This window comes from Mirounga leonina, unplaced genomic scaffold, assembly GCF_011800145.1.
Source record: "Mirounga leonina isolate KUSES-001 unplaced genomic scaffold, KU_Mleo_1.0 Mir_118, whole genome shotgun sequence".
NCBI classification, from domain to species: domain Eukaryota; kingdom Metazoa; phylum Chordata; class Mammalia; order Carnivora; family Phocidae; genus Mirounga; species Mirounga leonina.
In genome coordinates this window covers 6,625,850-6,645,351 of record NW_023270277.1, presented here as the reverse complement: position 1 = coordinate 6,645,351, position 19,502 = coordinate 6,625,850, and the positions used below count along the sequence as shown (strand labels likewise).

Below are 19,502 nucleotides of genomic sequence, written 5' to 3'. Positions count from 1 at the left end.
ACCAGAGTCAGAAAATTAGCACAAATTAAATGAGCATGTACTCCAAAATAGGCAAATCAATTAAGTCTTAAATTTGCTTAATCTTTTAGCTAGTTCGTTTTTTAAAAGTACCGTTATTTTAAAAATACTCCCTGAAATTTTCAGAAAATAGAATATCTAAAATCTAACTACTGGGAGATAGAACTACTGTTAACATTTTGATGAGTATCCTTCCAAATTTTTTTCTGTACATGTATACACAAATAAGTGGTTGTACGGACTTTTTCCTCTAACATTAGGACCATACAGTATGTACAGTTTGTTATCATGCATTTTTTTAAAAAGATTATTTATCTGAGGGGGCGAGAGTGAGAGCGAGAGAGAGAGAGCACAAGCGACGGGGAGGGGCCAGGGGAGAGGGAGAAACAGACTCCCCGCTGAGCGGGGAGCTGGACACGGGACTGGATTCCAGACCCCGGGATCATGACCTGAGCCGAAGGCAGCCATTTAACCAATTGAGCCACCCAGGCACCCTTGTATTTTTTGTTTAATTTTTTATTTGAATTCAGTTTAGTTAGCATATACTGTAATGCATTTTTAAAAATTTAACTATAATTATGAACATTTTTCCATATTAATAAATGAAGATCTAAATTGGGTTTTTAAAAAATATTTTGTTTGACAGCACACAGGCAGGGGGAGCGGCAGGCAGAGGGAGAGGGAGAAGCAGGTTTTCTGCTGAGCAGGGAGCCGGACACGGGGCTCGATCCCAGGACCTTGAGATCATGACCTGAGCCATCCAGGTGCCCCTAAATTAGGGTTTTTAATAAATGCTTGCCTGTTGGTTCCTTGAAACATGGTACCATTTATTAAACCAATCTCCCATTGATGTTCATTTTTTTTGTTTCCAATTTTTGAAATAAAAAATGCTACAGGGGCACCTGGGTGGCTCAGTCAGTTAAGTGCCTGCCTTCAGCTCAGGTCATGATCCCGGAGTCCTGGGATTGGGCCCAGGGTCAGGCTCCCAAGCCTGCTTCTCCCTCTTCCTCTGCCGTTCCCCCTGCTTGTGTGCATGCATGCACGCGCATTCTCTCTGTCAAATTAAAATCTTTAAAAAAAGTGCTATGGTGAACAGCCTGGGCACACCTTTGGTGCGTGCATATAGTCTCAGGGTAGGAAACTCTGTAGGCTGTACCAGGGTTTCACATTAGCTGCTCCTGCAACTGAGCAGCTGCACATGTTCATTCCTTTCTCTCACTGAGGTGGACGTGGGTCGGGTGGTCCTTCTCCACCTTGTAGCTTGTAGCTTTGATGTCTGGACACATATCGTTTGAGGTTGCCACGGATGGGAAACGGAGCCAGAGAAGCCCACAGCGGTTTCTAAGGGCCGGACTTGGAAGTGGCTACAGCACTTCCACCCAGGTGGGACTGGAACTCTTGTTTCTGACCTGCCTGCAAAGGAGGCTGGGAAAGATCCTCTTGTCTTGTGCTCAGAAAGATAAAACAGTGTAGGGAATGCTCAGTGTTGTTTCTGCTTATTTCCTTAGAAGAATCTGTTTTTTAATTCAAAATGTGTACATGTAGGATCCAAGTTAAATTTCCTCAGATTCCTCACTTTTCTAAATAATTCCTTGGGGAGAATTAGCAATTCTGTTTCCAACCATATCTCCCTATCTCACTAAGTACAAAAATGGATATAATTAATATTTTATTGTGAGATGTTCACTTAAAAGTAAACTCAGCAGGTTTATTGAAGGACTTCTGCATGAGATTAGTAATCTTTTAATAGAAAAAGTGGTTTATACAATGGTAATTTTTTAATTTATTGCATAATTCTTATCTGCACTTAGGTATAAAAATTTTAAAATCTTAGACCTTATGTCTAAGAGTCAACAGGAAAATGTATATATCTTATTTTTAACACTTCACTATTAAACCTTTTTTTTTTTTTTTTAAGATTTTATTTATTTATTTGACAGAGACAAAGCGAGAGAGGGAACACAAGCAGGGGGAGTGGGAGAGGGAGAAGCAGGCTCCCGCTGAGCGGGCAGCCCGATGCGGGGCTTGATCCCAGGACCCTGGGACCATGACCTGAGCCGAAGGCAGACGCTTAACAACTGAGCCACCCGGGCGCCCCTCACTATAAGCCATTACTGATTTTATTACCAAAGCTTGCTATTTATATAAATAAGCCTAGGTTAAGCTTTAATTATGATTTTTTTCTCCCCACCTTTTTGCTTTGAAAATGTTCACATTTACAGAAGGATTATAGAATACCCTGTAACCCTTCATTAACTGGTAGCATAATACCATGTTTGCTTTATTGTTTCTTTTCCCCCCCCTGAATCCTTCGAAAATAAGTTTCAGACATCATGACTCCACCCCTGAATGCTTTAGTGTGCATCTCCTAACAGTAAAGGTATTCTTCTACATAGCCACAATAACAGTAACACACCTGAGTAAACAAAAATAATTCTGTAATATTATTTAAAAACGCATAGTCAAAATCTCCAGTCATCCTCAAAATCTCCTTCATAGATTCCCCTCCACCCCCACCCCCAATTTAGGGTCCAAGAGGTTCTTGCCTCTTATTTAGTTATTCATCAGATGACTTTTTTCTGGCAACTTGTTAATAATGGTGAAAATAGGATTTGCTTTTACTAGGAGTAATAGTAACTACTTTTATCTTGAAATCTTAATATATAACTGGATTCATTATTTTACATTATCTTCAAGATAGGTGTATCAGTACTTTACCCAATGAAAAAAGTTATCTTCAGATAAGTTACTTGTTGAAGGCACACAATGCAGGTACAGTTGAGGTTTGAACCTGGGTATTTCTGATCCCAAATCCTGCTCTCTTTTTCTGTGTCTGACTGACTACATCAGGAAACTCTTAATCTGAATTTAGAAATGTTTGATCCAAAAGAAAACATTTTTCTCTTTTCCTATTCGTAGGCCAAATGGGGTTGGTTAGGTAACTTTCTGAGGTTTCTGCTAGCTCTGCAGCTCATTGTTTCTTAAATCTACCTCATACGTGGATTATGAAAGAAGATCCACACACATACATTTGACCTTTGAACAACCTGGATTTTGAACTACATGGGTCCACTTATATGCAGATCTTTTTCAGTAGATGTATTGAAAGATTTTTGGAGATTTGCAACAATTTGAAAAAACTCGCAGATGAACCACGTAGCCTAGAAATACTGAAAAAATAAAGAAGTTAGGTATTGTAAGAAAATAGTATATAATACATCTAATGTACAAAATATGTGAATTGACTGTGAATGTTGTTGGTAAGACTTCTGGTTAACAGTAGGCTATTAGTATTTGTTTGGGGGGCACCAAAGTTACATGTGATGGGTTTTCAACTGCATGGGGGGGTCAGTTCCTCTAACCCCAGCATTGTGGGAGAGTCAACTATATTTAACAGCTTTATTGAGATAAAATTCACATACTCTACAGTTCACTTGTTGAAGTATGTAATTCATTGAGTTTTAGTGTATCCTAGAGTTATGGAAGTCATCACCACCATCAATTTTAGAACATTTTCATCACCCCCAAAAGAAATACCATACCCTTTAGCAGCCCACCACCCTTTGCTCCCAAATCCCCTAGCCCTAGGAAACCACTGATCCACGGTCTCTGTAGATTTGCTTGATCATCATATAAATGGAATCATAAGATGTAGTCTTTTATGACTGGCTTCTTTCTCTTAGAATGCTTTTAAGGTTGGGGCGCCTGGGTGGCTCAGTCGGTTAAGCGCCTGCCTTCGGCTCAGGTCATGATCCCAAGGTCCCGGGATCGAGCCCCACATCGGGCTCCCTGCTCCGCGGGAGGCCTGCTTCTCCCTCTCCCACTCCCCCGCTTGTGTTCCCTCTCTCGCTGTGTCTCTCTGTGTCACATAAATAAACAAAATCTTTAAAAAAAAAAAAAATGCTTTTAAGGTTCATCCACGTTGTAACCTATGTCAGCACTTCATTTCTTTTTATTGCCAAATAATATTCTGTTTTATGCATATGCCACATTGTGCTTATTCATCAGTTGGACATTTGGGTGGTTTTCACTTTTTTTCCTATTACGGATAATGCTGCTGTCAACATTGGTGAACAAGTTTCTGTGTGAGCGTGTATTTTCAATTCTCTTGGGTTTATACCAGGAGTGGAATTTCTGGGTCATATGGTAACTCTATTTTTAACCTTTTGAGGAACTGCCAGACTGTTTTCTGTGGTGGCTGTACTCCACATTCTCACCATTTTACATTCCATAGTATATGAGGCTTCTGACTTCTCCACATCCTCACCAGTACCTGCCATTACCTATCTTTGATTCCAGCCATCCTGGTGGATGTGAAATTGTGTCCTTGTGGTTTAGATTTTCATTTCCATGATGGATATGGAGGGATGATTTCATATATCCATATATATATAAAATATAAGTGTGTGTGTGTATATACAATGTTTTTTTTGTACTTTCCTCACAAGCTGCCTAGTTTGGATAAGATCACCATCCTTTTAGGAACTTGGTTCTTGAATTGGGTAACCTTTCAAATATGTTAGTTCTGATTTACTGTGACCTTGCAATAGGGGAAGTGAAGATTTTTTTTTTAAAGTGCTTTCCCTGAAAGAGAGAATGAGTTTTAGGCACATTGCTGCAAGTTTTCAGTCTTTTCTCCTGTGTATAAGATATTCACGGCAAGAAGATACTAAGGAAACAGGAATGAGAAGCATACAGGGCCAGAAGGCTCATCTCCCATATGTTGCTGTAGGTCGTCACCTGGAGTGGGGTTGGTGTGCAGCAGGCGTTACATAAATGTTTTTGTGGAACATTTGGAAAGGTTGTGGAACATGATGGAAAAGGTTATGCATTTCCTTTTCTGGATCTTTTAAAATGTATCATAATTTGTACAAAATAACACTTTTTTCATATACATATAAAACCAAAGGGTGAATATGAATAACCCATGTGTTTATTTACCAGCATAGAAACTGAGAAAAATTGAAATGATTTATTTATAAGATTTTATTTATTTGAGACAGCCTGAGAGCGCTAGTGGGGTGGGCGGGGAGGAGCAGAGGGAGAGGGAGAAGCAGGCTCCCCGCTGAGCAGGGAGCCCAATGCGGGGCTCAATCCCAGGACCCTGGGATCATGACCTGTGCCGAAGCAGATGCTTAACCGGCTGAGTTACCCAGGTGCCCCTGAAATGATTTTTTTTTTGATAAAATGACTAGTCCATTTACTTAAATGAATGTTATCTAAAAGCAAAGGATGATGGGGCGCCTGGGTGGCTCAGTCGTTAAGCATCTGCCTTCGGCTCAGGTCATGATCCCAGGGTCCTGGGATCGAGCCCCGCATCAGGCTCCCTGCTCTGCAGGAAGCCTGCTTCTCCATCTCCCACTCCCCCTGCTTGTGTTCCCTCTCTCACTGTCTCTCTCTGTCAAATAAATAAATAAAATCTAAAAAAAAAAAAGCAAAGGATGTTGTAAGAATCGAGTATTTAGGAATTCTTATATTTTGCATCTCAATTATGTATGTTTTCTGTTTTAGCCACTTTGGAGACTAATTAATGATACTAAAGACAAAAGAATGTTAGTTTATAAATCTGAAGATATCAAGAATGTTTCACGTCTACAGTCTCCAAAAGTGTGTGGTTATATAAAGGCGGATAATAAAGAGTTGCTTCCAAAAGGGCTGGTAGACAGAGAGCCACCTGATGGTAAGACTTAAAAATATATTTCAAATAAGAAACAAGCGTTATGGCTGTCTTCAGTAGGGGTGGTTGTTAATTTGATTAGTAATTATAGAATTTGGCTTGAAAATAGAGTTTTATTCAGAAATTTCTTTAATTCTTTTGCCTATAATGTAAGAACTGAAAACACTAGAAAATAATGGTGACAATAAAGATTGGAAAAAGTCTACAGAAAAGGGAAATTGTGTAATCTGAGAGAAATTTTTTTTGTAAATATCAAAGAAGGATTGATAATATATAGTGTTTAAGTGGATGTGGAGAGGTGGGAAAAATTTTTTGTTTGGGATATTTAGAAATGACAAAATAATAAGTACTGTTGAAAACAATCTTTGGAAAAGTTTATAATCTTTGGAAAAGTCTTGGGAAAGATCACTTTATATATATTTACACAAATAATATTTATTTAAGATTTCTAAATTTTTAAGATTTTATGTGTTTATTTGAGAGAGAGAGAGAAAGCACGAGTTGGGAGGGGGAGAGGGAGAGAGAGGGACAAGCAGACTTTCCGCAACGCAGGACTCCCATCGCAGGACTCAGATCATGACCTGAGCCAAAGTCAGACGCTTAACTGACTGAGCCGTCCAGACACTCCAAAGATTTTATTTTTAAAGTAATCTCCACACCCAATGTCGGGCTTGAACTCACAGCCCTGAGAGCAAGAGTCGCCTGCTCTACTGACTCTGCCAGTCTGGCGCCCCAGGACAGATCACTCTAGGGTCATTTAAAAACCTAACCATCTTGGAGAAATACTCTACTATCCTCATTTTTGAAAACTTAGAAAATATGACTAACATTTTAGTGTATAAATAAATTCTCAATTGGGTGTTTGATAAGAAAAATGACCTATTACCATAAACTCATTTTTAATGTCTGATTATCTTCATAGTTTTACCACTACTTTGCTTAATTTGTAAACTTCTAGAAGAAAATGACAGTTTCATAGCCCAACAATAGATTAGATGATTGTTTTACAAAGTACTTTTTTAGAGTTTCCTTATTTTAAAAATTAAGGAGGCCCTTTTCCTTGGTTTTGAATTCTAAGATTTTAAAACCTCATACTACTTTTTACTTTTCTGTCTTCCTCCAAATTGTTTTTTGGTTGAAGATATCTTTAAGGATACTAAGCTCAAATAATGTTTGTTTCAAAAATATGCTAGATTTAAAGTGTTACTATAAAAAAACTCCTTGTTTTGATGAATTTTGATTTAATAGTGCATACAAATTCATATTAGAGCTTGTTCATCGAGTGAAGAGAAGAGCTGACCCTAATCCCATGAAGAACACGTGTAAATTGTTGGTGGTGGCAGATCATCGCTTTTACAGATACATGGGCAGAGGGGAAGAGAGTACAACTACAAATTACTTAGTAAGTATCTGATACTGGATCAGGTCACTGGACACAAAAATCAAGGTAGGTAGGCAAATTCCATTTAAGAGAAGACTGCTATGGTGTGAAATGTAATGAAATGAGATCTGTTCCAGTTGCTCTCTTATTTCCTAAAATAATGGGGAGCTCTCTGAGGTTCTTAAATTACTCTGTAGAGATTCTAGTGTCAAATTTTTGAAAAGCCGTTATGCCCTTGAACTAATATTTTCTGCACATTAGAATTCTTATACATATTAATGTTTAGGGAGAGTTCGTAACATAGGCCTCCCTTCTTTATTCAAGTGATCTCTTTGAAAATAGCAATGACATATGGATGGATGGGTGCTCCAGAGTGGGGAAAAAAAGTATTTGTCTGAACCTTTGTCTATTCTCTGTTTATATGTATATTTCAGAGAAGATGGTCAGTTTGGTTTTTGTTTAAAATAGCTAATTGTTGGAATATAACTTCGTGGAGTAGATGGGACTTTCATGGTCATAACTAACTATAGGGCAAAGATTCAAAGGAAAGATTACAGAAGTATTGACACTGGGTATTTTGAGCCTTTATATTATAATTTGAAAAGCCAAGGGAATCCCATTTCATGGACATTTTTTGTTAGTATGATCTCATTCGTCATGATAACTTGGCACTGACAAAATGTTGTTGAGGGAATAAAAGAGAATGCAGCTATTCATGAATCAAGAGTGTAGGCCCCAAAAGACGCCTTTCTCATTGCCTTGCTTTTTCCGTTCTCTCTGTTTTATTCATACCCTCCCTCACCCTTCTTTCCCTACCCTTCCAGTGTCAAGTGAAAGAATTTATTATGAGGGTAGTAGGAGTAGTGTGTGAAGTCACTGCAGTTCTTGTTCCTAAGTAAGAGAGATTCTTTCTTGAAAAAGTTTCTTAATATGGGTTTGTATTAAGGGGTCTTAATTTACTTTTTTGTTCATTACACCACAAATATGAATATAATGAGAGGTCCAGTCTTAACAGTTGCATTTCTTAGTTTTACACTTACTGTAAGCAAAGAACAGTTTTTAGATTTCTAATGTGCTTCACGGTTGCTACAACAAGCCTCATCTAGCATTTTATGAACAATAGAATAGTCTGAGGAAGAGATGGGTAATGAGTCTTATGTTCTTACGTAGTTGGAGTCACCCTTGTTCCTCCTCCCCCCAACCCAGTATTCTCTGTCTACCTCACCTGCCATCCGAAAGCAGAGGACAGAAGAAAGGGGGACCGTCCGGTGGAAGCTCACTCCTCTTTCTCTCTGCCCAGTCCTTGGTGCTGGACTTTGTCCAGTGAGGGCCGGGGGTAGGTTGAGCAGCATCTGTCACTGCCCCTCACCTTTTTCTGAGGAAGGGTTCTGAGGTTCTTGCTGAGAGATGGAGTGGAGATGGACTGCTTCTTAGAAGGGCAAATTTTAGGTACACTGGTTGACTTTTAACTTTCATTTTTATAGTTGATTGAAATGGCAGTTTTTTAGAAGCCTGTTACTTGATATTTTGGTTCATATGCAATTGATCACCTAAAATTTGAGATGAACTGTACCACTTCTTGATTCTAATAATAATACTCTTAAGTTTGAGACTAGGAATAATTGTTTTGTTAGTGTGATCAATGACAAAGAATAACATCTTAATGCTAGTTTTGTGATTGGTGGAAACTTGTACAGTGGTATTTTCTCTAAACTGACCATTTTAATCCCTGCAAAATTTATATTATGTTGCAGAGTGGTAATACATGTCTTTCTCTCACTCTTTTATAAACACAGATAGAGCTTATTGACCGAGTGGATGACATCTATCGGAACACTTCATGGGACAATGCGGGTTTTAAAGGTTATGGAATACAGATAGAGCAGGTATTTACCAATGGATGTGGATGTGGCTTTTATTACTCTGCTGAGTGATGTGATGCAGATATTTGTCACTTGTATTCAGAACCCAAAAACTGATCTGCGACTCTAATCTTAAAATTTTCAGATGCCAGTGATTTTTATCTGATAAATTGTATAGTGTTTTTGAATTATTTACAGATTGTGAAGTCTTTTGTTCTTAGGCTTATTATAGGCAGAAAGCCTTTTTAGGCTACTGTGATCTCATCTTTCTCTGAATTTATGTTGTTTTTATCCCCTTCATTGTTTCACTTTTTTTGATTATGCTTTATGTCTTTAGTTAGAATGTTGGCACATATTGTTGAAACCTTAGAAAATTTACTCAGAAATACTGTGTACATTTGTAAGGCATTTATGCATATAGAACCAGTAGATCTCTTTTCCCCAGAATTTTCTGGTTTCTTCTAATCTGTGGATAGAGCACATCCAGTAATGGTGTATTGATGTCATCTTAGTTATATCTCATAGTAAACATTGTTTGAAATTGATAAGACTAATTAAAAAGACGTCTGAAGTTGGGTATTGCTTTGGACAGATACTTAATATGTGAATTATTATCTCTTGTTTCTTCCAGGCTTTTTGTACTAAATTAACCATATTCTTATAGGTTCTGTAGTATAGAATTTAGAGATTAAGAAACAAAACTTCTGAAATCATGCATCATACTATATAAATGTTAAACTTTTATAGTACTTGTATGAAACTAAGAGAATTATTTTTCCCTTTTCCATTCTCTTTTACTGTTTTGCATTTTCTTTTAAGTTATTATTTGAATAGGTAATATATACACATGGTACAAAAGCCAGTGAAAAGTAAGTCTCTTCAACCTCTGTCAAACCAGTCCCTTTCCCCAGAGACATCCATGTCACAAGTTTCATAAGTATTGTCCCAGAGATTTTGTGCATGCATAGCATGTGTATGTATATGTGTGTATTTGACACATGGTGGTATGCTCTACTCTTTTGCACCTTGCTTTTTCATTTTGCGAATATGTTGGTGATTGTTCCATTGTGGTACATAGAAAGCTGCCTCACTTGTCTAAAATAGCTGCATCATGTTCAGATTTTAGGGGCCCAATAAATAAAACTCCGTTTTGCCTTAAAAAGTTGGAACCACTTGGAAAAATAGGTGCAGTGTAGGAGATTGAAATACCAGCTTTATAATAATGATAATGGATTAGATGGTGTGATTTAGATGTACAATCACAGTGGGCTTTTGTTTCATCCCAGAATTGATCTTGACCACCCGCCACCAAAGCCACAGAGCCCTCCCCTGTGAGCCTGCCACGTGGTGGCAGAGCAGCCCAGATTACACTCCTCCAGGCAGGTCTAGCCAGCGGAGAGGCTAGAAAGGGCTGAGCTGAGCCTGGCTTTGTTCTTTGCCCTAAACACCCTCACCGGTCGATAACGTTTCATCTCCTTCGGAGGAAAGCCTTTGTTCCCTTTTTATTAAAGCAGGATTAACATGAATTTTTACTGTATGTACAAGGAAAAGCCCCTGTTCTTTATAATCTTTTATTTCTACGGGGTGCAGTGACAGACATCTAATTGTTCTGTGTCTCTGAATCATTGACTATAGTTGGAGTGAATATTTTAGGCTCAGGGAACCCAGGTTCTCATTTTGTCAAACTAAATGTAGAGGAAATAAGAGTTTAGGAGTACATTTATAAATTGATAAGTCATTGACATACATGTTTTCCATAGCATATGCTCCTCAGTTTGTTTTTAAATGAATATTAGAGCTGAAGAATTTTACGGAATTTTGGTTTTAAAACATTTTTTCTAGAATGGTAGATGATCTTATTTTGAATAGCTAAAACAGTGCAGTATTATTTTAGTCTTGTGACTTTTTTCTGAAGTGTTCTAAGTATATTGTCTCTTTAAGTATAGATCCGCATTCTCAAGTCTCCACAAGAGGTGAAACCTGGTGAAAGGCACTATAACATGGCAAAAAGTTACCCGAATGAAGAAAAGGATGCTTGGGATGTGAAGATGTTGCTAGAGGTAGGTGGTGGAGTCCCAGACATGATGCTGTTAGTGCCCTTTGTGGTTTCTAGTACATGGGGCGTGTCTGCATCAATGAAGGGGCGCACTGAGAAAGGTCATTGAAAACCAGGAACAGCCCACCCCAGCTAATGCAGCAGTGACCTCATCCCTGGAGCAGGGCAGACAGCAAGACGGGCCAAAAAGTTGTGAAAATGAAAAATGCTAGAAAGTGGTACTTCTTGATCTTAATATCTTTGAGAATCTAGTTGAAGTATTGGGACTTCAGAAAATGTATACTCAATATAAACATTTTTTGCACACCATTTTGTTCAGGTTTCTTTGAAACTTATCAGTAGATCTGTTAGGTCAGTAATTGTCAAACAGTATGAAAATGTATTAGTAGAAATAGAACTTGAAGATGTGGAAGTTTTCTACAGGATTTAAAAATCTTTGTGACTGTATTCTGGTAATCTGAAGATAGCCTAAAACATTCTATGCCATATGATTCTTGCCTCGACTGGGTATGATTGATCCTTTTTGCCACATATTTTAGTGTCTTGAGTTTGTGTATGTGATCGCTTTGTTGTAAAATCACCTTCTGTGAAGTGATAGTGATCTTTTAATATGTTAGTAGGTGTATTGGTTTCCTGTGGCTGCTCTAACAAGTTCCCGAAAATTCACAGCTTATAACATTTATTTATCTAGTGGTTTCCATGGGTTAGTCCATGTACAGTGTGGCTCATCAGTCTCACGGGGCAAAAATTAAGTTTTCAAAGCTTGAGTGGAGTTAAAGGATATTACCAGCTCTTTTTCCAGGTTGAGATGCATAGAGTGCTGCATGTGTTCAGTACTCCACTTGCCGTCTCTGCGGTGACCCACTTCCCCACCAGAGCTTGAGGCAGCACCGTTCACTTCTCAAGAGGCTCGGCAAGGATTAGGAGTGCCAGTAACAAAGCACTGCAGACTGGTGGCTTAAACAGCAGAAATGTATTTTTCACGGTTCTGGAGGCTGGAAAACCAACGCAAAGTTAAAACAAAAACCCTAGGTGTTTTTGTTGGCTCAGTCGGAAGAGCATGCAACTCTTGATCTTAGGGTTGTGATACCGAGCCCCATGTTGGGTGTAGAGGTTACTAAAAATAAACTTAAAAAAAAAAAAATACATACAAAACCAAATAGAGTCCTTGAAATACTTTAGAGGGATCTGTTTGGTATTAGGTGCCGACATCCCCTGGAAGGAGTAGTCAAGCCCTGAGACTTCCAGAATTGGCATGTCTCCAGGACCAGGCTGCATGGCTTCAACCAGCCCTCTTGGTTTTGAATTGCTGTAAGAAGCTCCCAAGTTCTTCCCTATCCCATCCCCCTCCCCGACTCGATGGTACTCCACTTCTTACCTATGTAGGTGGGTGAAAATTGTATGTAAGGAGCACAGTGCTGCAGTTTTGTGGTTGCTGATGTAGAGCTGCAGTCAGTCATGTGGTATTTTCCAGTGTCTGCTGAAACATCTTTTAGTCTGATGCAATTGTTAGTCTAATTAAGAGTACTTTTTTTCTTAAAGCAATTTAGCTTTGATATAGCCGAAGAAGCATCTAAAGTCTGCCTGGCACATCTTTTCACCTATCAAGATTTTGATATGGGAACTCTTGGGTTAGCTTATGTTGGTTCTCCCAGAGCAAACAGTCATGGAGGCATTTGCCCAAAGGGTAAGTCTTCCATTTGTTGTGTGGATATGTGAGAATGGCAGACTGATTAGATTGTATTGTAATCCTGTATTAAATAAGCAATTTGTCTCTATTTTCTTTGTCCTCTAGCTTATTATAGTCCAATTGGAAAGAAAAATATCTATTTGAATAGTGGATTGACCAGCACAAAAAATTATGGTAAAACCATCCTTACAAAGGTATGTTCTCTTATTTTTTAAAAGGATAGATTTTGAGTTTATTGTAGTAGAACCTCAGTTGTATATATTTATGTAGGTATCTTTAAAAAAAGTAATGCGTACTTTTGTTTCTGCCTAAAAAAATAACATGTGTTTTGGTGGGAAATGTGAAAATAAAAAATATAAAGAAAAAGATAAAAAGCTACCTGTGAGATTTCTTTTGAGACCCATCAGGGTCATTGTTTTTCCTGAAGACACCCCTCCTGGAGCCCTTCATCCTGTGGCTTCTCTGCAGACTACTTGGCTCCCAGTCCTGCAATGTAGCTGTCATTTGAAGACCTCCCCAAACTCCCTCATTTCCTGGACTTCATGTCCGTCCGTCCGTCAGTCCTTGCTTGCTTGCTTGCTTGCTTGCTTGCTTCCTTCCTTCCTTCCCTCCCTCCCTTCCTTTCTTCCTTCCTTCCTTCCTTCCTTCCATTTATTTATTTGAGAGAGCAAGTGAGAGGGAGAGAGCACTTGAGAGGGGAGGGAGAGGGGAAGGTCAGAGGGAGATGCAGACTCCCCGCCAAGCAGGGAGCCCGATGCAGGGCTTGATAATGGGACTCTTGGATCATGACCTGAGCTGAAGGCAGATGCTTAACTGACTGAGCCACCCAGACGCCCCTGTTCTTTTTCTTGATTTATACCATCATTTTGGTGTAGCTATTTTCCAGGAGCTTCCTAAGAAAAGGGTACATGAGAGGCAAATTGAGATTTTTGCATATCTGTAATTGTGTTTAACCTTCTCTTAAACTTGATTGATAATTAAATTTTCTCAGCATTTGCAGACATCGCTCCATTGTCTTCTAGTATTTTGTGTTACCGTTAGAATCTCAAGTCATTCTGATTTTTTATCCTTTGTATGTGACCTGTTTTTTTCCTCTAGAAGATTTTAGGATCTTGTTTTTGCCCAGGTATATCCATTAGGAATATGTTAGGCACATTCCAGCAAATCCATGCGACTGAAAATCCAACACAGCGACTTAAATAAGAGGTGTGTTTGGTTCAGTCAACAGCGGGGTCTTGGTAGCATCCGTGGGTGCTGCAGCAGCTTAGTGATGCTCTCAGGGAGCGAGGATCCTCCCAGTTTTTACTCAGCCCCTTTGAGCACAGGCCTTTGTCCTCATGCTTATCCTCTGCTCACAAGGTGGTTCTGTTCGTGCTGCAGGAAGGAGGACAGAGCCTCATCTGTCCCTTATAAAAAGAACCTCTGGAGTCCCACCCACTGGCTTCTGTTTATATCTCACTGGACAGAATCAGTCATGTGACTGACCTACCTTCAAAGAAATATGGGAAGGTGGCTATTTTAACAGAGTATATTGGCAACCTGAGCAGGATTAGGATTTTTTAAGGAAGAAGAGGAGAATGGATATTGATAGGAAATACTAGTTTCTGATACACTGGTAGTTTGGCTATGACGTTATAGTTGGTGTTGGTTTTTTATCCCACTGTGTTGGGCCCTTCAATCGTGACACTCCCAACTCCCACAGTCCTACTGCTATTCTGTTGTTGGTCGCATTAATCAGGACCTCATCTAAGAAAAGCAGGGCCTAGTTGGCCACAGCAGCTGACGGTTGGATATTAAGTCATAATGTTTACTTTGCATGATCCTTTAAGGAAGCTGACCTGGTAACAACTCATGAATTGGGACACAACTTTGGAGCAGAACACGATCCGGATGGCCTAGCGGAATGTGCCCCAAATGAGGACCAGGGAGGAAAATACGTTATGTATCCCATCGCTGTGAGTGGAGATCATGAGAACAATAAGGTATGTATCTCTTGGAGCATTTTTAGGTTAGGAAGGAAAGAGGCTGTGTTTAATTATAATGAGAGCGCAGAAAAGCCTTCCATTCCGGGGATGGAACTGCAAATTATGAAGTACCTTCAAACTTGGTTGTGTGTTTTAGAGTGAAATGAGGACCATCGAATCTGGTTGAAGCTATCATTTGGACTGTTATCAGAGTTAATTGTGTTGATTGGGGCTATATGAAAAATTAGTGATAGTAATGGCTCGTGCTGGAGTTCTAGATGGCAAGGTCTGGTGCAAGTTAAAAATTTCATGTCATTTCTTTTTTTTTAAAGATTTTATTTATTTATTTGACTGAGTGAGAAAGCACAGGCAGGGGGAGCAGCAGGGGTAGAGGGAGAAGCAGGCTCCCCGCTCAGCAGGGAGCACCTGAGGCGGAACTCGATCTCAGGACCCCAGGATCATGACCTGAGCCAAAGGCAGACGCTTAACCAACTGAGCCATCCACGCACCCCAAAAATTTCATGTCATTTCTTATATAAGCTGTTGTTCCTTTTAACTCTCCTTAATTTGCATGTTTTCATAAACTTTTGCAACAAAATACATAATTTGCCAGACTGTAAACCTCCGGGGGGAAAGGCCCTTGCTTATCTTGTTCACAGTTCTGTCTCCAGTGCCTAGCAGGGTACCTGGCACGTAGCAGTTTGAGTAAATAAATGAACAGTTTGCTGCCGGGGGTTTCTGAGAGTACACGAGTCCGTGGGAGAAACTTTAAGAGTGGCCACGACTGGCTCTTAGACTCTGACCTGAAAGTGCTCACAGACATCTGGTTTGTGCATTTCACTTGAAGTTAAGCAGCACAAAGCATCATGAGAAAAACATACTGGTGTTGTTGCCAAGTTAGAGAGGGCTGACTAACTGGGAAAGACGGTGAAGTATTTCTCTTGGTTTCCTTTTTCAAGCCAGGGTGTGGCACTTTAAAGCCTGGCAGGGAGCTAGAGGAAGGGATTACTTTTGTGTTTCCCTGGCCCTGACCCTGCTTTTGGAAGTTTCTTTCTCGTGTTCTTTTTGTCATCTTTTTCCTTGGCTATTAAGTATAAACAGTCTCTTCCTCTCTTGCTTTGCACCTTAAGTTTTGTATTTCCTCTGCTTGACAGCTTGCGCCTGAGGCGCTTTGCCCTCTTCGTTTGCCTGTTCTTCCGACTTGTCACATACCCTGTTGAATTTTCCTCTTTTTCATAGTTGTCTCTGTATTTCATTTTTTTTAAATTATTTATTTTTAGAGAGAGAATGTGTGCACGAGTGGGATGAGGGGCAGAGGCAGAGGGAGAGAATCTCAAGCAGACTCCCTGAGGAGCCCAACATGAGGCTTGATCTCATGACCCTGAGATCACGACCTGAGCCAAAACCAAGAGTCAGATGCTTAGCCGACTGAGCCACCCAAGCGCCCCTGTCTCTTCATTTCTAATCATGTACATTCTAGCTCAGTGCTATTCAGTAGAAGGTTCTGGCATGACAGAAACATTCTGTATTAAACAGCAACCCCTAGCCATAGGTGGCCATTGAGCACTCCACATGTGACCGGAGAGACCAAGTAACAATTTTAAATGCTGTTTTATTTTATTTTATTATTCTTTTTAAATTATGTTTTATTTAAATTCAGTAGTGATTGCCTGGGATTGGAGCTGGGAATGGGAATTAACTGAAAAAGGACATGAGGGACCTTATTGGGACATGTCCACAAGTTGATTTATCGTGATGGCTGCACCACTTGGTAAAGTTATTGGAAATCACTGATTTGGACACTTGAAATGGGTGAATTTTGTGATATGTAAAATATGCCTTAAAACTATTTTTTTTTAAGATTTTATTTATTTATTTGACAGAGACACAGCGAGAGAGGGAACACAAGCAGGGCGGGTGGGAGAGGGAGAAGCAGGCTTCCCGCTGAGCAGGGAGCCTGATGTGGAGCTCGATCCCAGGACCCTGGGATCATGACATGAGCCGAAGGCAGACGCCTAACGACTGAGCCACCCAGGCGCCCCATGCCTTAATAAAGCTCTTGAAAAACAACCACCACCCAGTGTGGGAGCAGAGGGGAAGTGGTGAGGGTACAGAGGAGTTAGGAAGCCATGAGTTGATCATTGTTGAAGCTGGTGAGGGGCATGTGGGCGTTCACAATACCATTCTGTCCATTTTGCAGCTGTGTGAACATTTCTCTAATAGAAAGTATGAAGTATGTGGTGAGGAAAAAGAAATTGTAATAGCCACATTTGGCTCCTGGCTGTAGTATTTACACAGTGCATTCTATAGTCATTTGCTTCTTTGTTAGGAGGATGGTGTGAGTACTTTGGGGGAAATTATCTTACTTTGCAGACTCTTGCTCTACAAGTTCTCCGTAGTGAAATTTCCCTGTGAGCTCTTCCATGGCCTTGTAATGACTTCTAAGGAGAATAGTGCCTGGCCAGAGCCTCTTTTTTTTTTTTTTTTTTTTTAATTCAGGAGGTTGGGGCACCTGGGTGGCTCATTCGGTTAAGCATCTGCTTTTGGCTCAGGTCATGATCCCCCAGAGTCCTGGGATTGAGCCTCACATCGGGCTCCCTGCTCAGCAGAGATTCTGCTTCTCCCTCTGCCCCTCCCCCTGCTCATGCTTGCTCTCTCTCTCTCAAATAAATAAAACCTTAAAAAAAATAAATTTAGGAAGTGCCCGTCATCCACATTGGGCGTAGAGCTTACTTTTTAAAAAAAGAAAAAAACACAGACAACTCTTGGGGCACCTGGCACGTGACTTTTGATCTCAGGGTTGTGAATCCAAGCCCCATGTTGGATGTGGAGCTTACTTAAATAAAATGTGAGGGACAAGAAAAGGAAGTGCCAGTTTATCAAAAAAGAACAATTTATCCATTTATTTATTTTGTCCCAAACACATCATATTTAGTGTATTTTCTATTAGTTTGGTTTACCCAAGTAGTGATCCTCTTGTAAAAAGATACTGGGTGTCTTCTAATCTACATTTTAAATGAATTCCTTAATAAAAATGTTTGTAACTAGATAAAAAGCACTCCAGTTTCCTTGACCTCGAAAGATGGGGCCTGGTACCTCTCACAGACAATCTGCTGAGAAGTGATGTGCCTCGGGCCTCACTGCGGTCAGATGGCACGAGGGGGGTAAGCTTGTAGGAGGGCTTGTTGGCACAAGAGGAGAGAGTGTGGGACGGGTGCAAAGAGAAGGCCAGAGGTCTTCAGGGAACGTGAAAACCACGTTCCTCTTAGCTCTGCCCAAGGGCCCCGCCACTCGGGCGTGTGGCTCTGATAAGATAGTGAGGAGGCTGCTTCCTGCTTCAGTGTGATTTCTAATTTCTTAGCATCTGATCTCCCATGAGTGAACTGATACAATTGAGTTCATGAATCTGCAGTGCTTGTGAATAAACCCAGCAAATTCTAACTGCCCGAGGCCTAGACTGAGATAACCAGACCTTAAATATCTTTACCATAGAATAAATGGGAAGATCCTTTAAAAAAAAGCCTGGTTAATATTTCTGTTTCAGGTGATAAGGTCTTGGATATCATTGTAAAAGCAATCCTTTCGGTATCTGACTCAACGATCACAGTTGCCTTTGGAGGGTCCTGTGTTCTCTGTTCCCCAGGGGCTTCATGGCTCTCGTCTGGGGCAAAATGAAGCCATTTTAGCAACTGTGCAGCAAGCACTTGTGAAGACCCTGCCTCAAGAAATCACTGCACAAGTTTCCCTCAAGTCTTTTACTCCTTTTCTTGCTAATTTCAGATGGTTTGGGAAATGGACTCCATTTCGGGGCTCCCGGTAAAAATCCCCAAATTTATAAGGAGGCCATTTCCCTGGTTCTATATTGCAAGTGGAGAAGCGAGGGTAGAGGCTTCCTTTGGGACATGGGTCACCTGCACAAATCTCAAACTGAAAATTATGGAGACCCATGTGAATGTTTAGGTAACAATTGGGATTTTTATCTTTTAATAGACTGTATATAATATCCTACTTCTTACTATGCTTATCTCTTTAAAAACTTGGAACATGGGTCATTTGTACACATAGCCGGGGCAAAGAGAAGGAAGTAAATCAGAGGTAGACTCGTCATGTGCAGGAAGGTGGTGGTGTGGGCCTTATTCTTGTCACTGCAGCGGTGCCAGGTGCCATCGGAGAGTCGGGGGGGGGTGGGGGGGCTGGACCGTGGGTCCTCTCGATGGGACTGACTGGGATGCGTGGTCTCCGTGTTTGTACAGCTTGCCTGGGAAGAATTTTAGGCTTTTAACCAAATTCACATCAGCTTCTGAGCACCCAACTGGGGGACAGCTTGATTCCCTATAGCTGGCCTTTTGAGGTGACAGTGATGGAATTTGATAGACCTTCGAGGTGGCTGTGATTTTGGCTGTTACAGTAAGAGTTTGTCTCTAGAGAAGAAACACAAACACTACATGGGAATGATGTCTTGTCAATTTGGTTCCTTTGTGGCCTTTTTCCTTGTAAGATGTTTTCAAACTGCAGTAAGCAGTCCATCTATAAGACCATTGAAAGTAAGGCCCAGGAGTGTTTTCAAGAGCGAAGCAACAAAGTGTGTGGGAACTCCAGGGTGGACGAAGGAGAGGAGTGCGACCCTGGCATCATGTACCTGAACAATGACACGTGCTGTAGCAGTGACTGCATGCTGAGGGCGGGCGTGCAGTGCAGGTGAGCTCGGGGCCTGAGAATCGGGAAGAGGGGTGTGCTCGCGTGGGCGTGTTGGTCTCTCCTTGTCCTTTACAGCAAGGAAACTGCTTTCTGAGAAGCTGTGTGACTTTATGTCACAAAATCTTTCATCTTGTAGACTTTTTGATTTGGGACCCC

The 19,502-nt window shown here is 40.5% G+C and overlaps 1 protein-coding gene across 1 annotated transcript in view; it reads left to right on the top strand.

Moving 5' to 3' along the window:
* The window catches only part of LOC118007360 (disintegrin and metalloproteinase domain-containing protein 17), a 51,253-nt gene that overhangs the window by 19,071 nt on the left and 12,680 nt on the right, over positions 1 to 19,502 (top strand). Inside the window, exons 5-12 of the mRNA XM_035000422.1 lie at positions 5,530 to 5,698; positions 6,964 to 7,097; positions 8,873 to 8,962; positions 10,885 to 10,998; positions 12,537 to 12,681; positions 12,790 to 12,878; positions 14,514 to 14,666; positions 19,147 to 19,346. Coding sequence (XP_034856313.1) covers positions 5,530 to 5,698; positions 6,964 to 7,097; positions 8,873 to 8,962; positions 10,885 to 10,998; positions 12,537 to 12,681; positions 12,790 to 12,878; positions 14,514 to 14,666; positions 19,147 to 19,346 — 1,094 coding nt within the window. The remainder of the gene's footprint in view (positions 1 to 5,529; positions 5,699 to 6,963; positions 7,098 to 8,872; positions 8,963 to 10,884; positions 10,999 to 12,536; positions 12,682 to 12,789; positions 12,879 to 14,513; positions 14,667 to 19,146; positions 19,347 to 19,502) is intronic.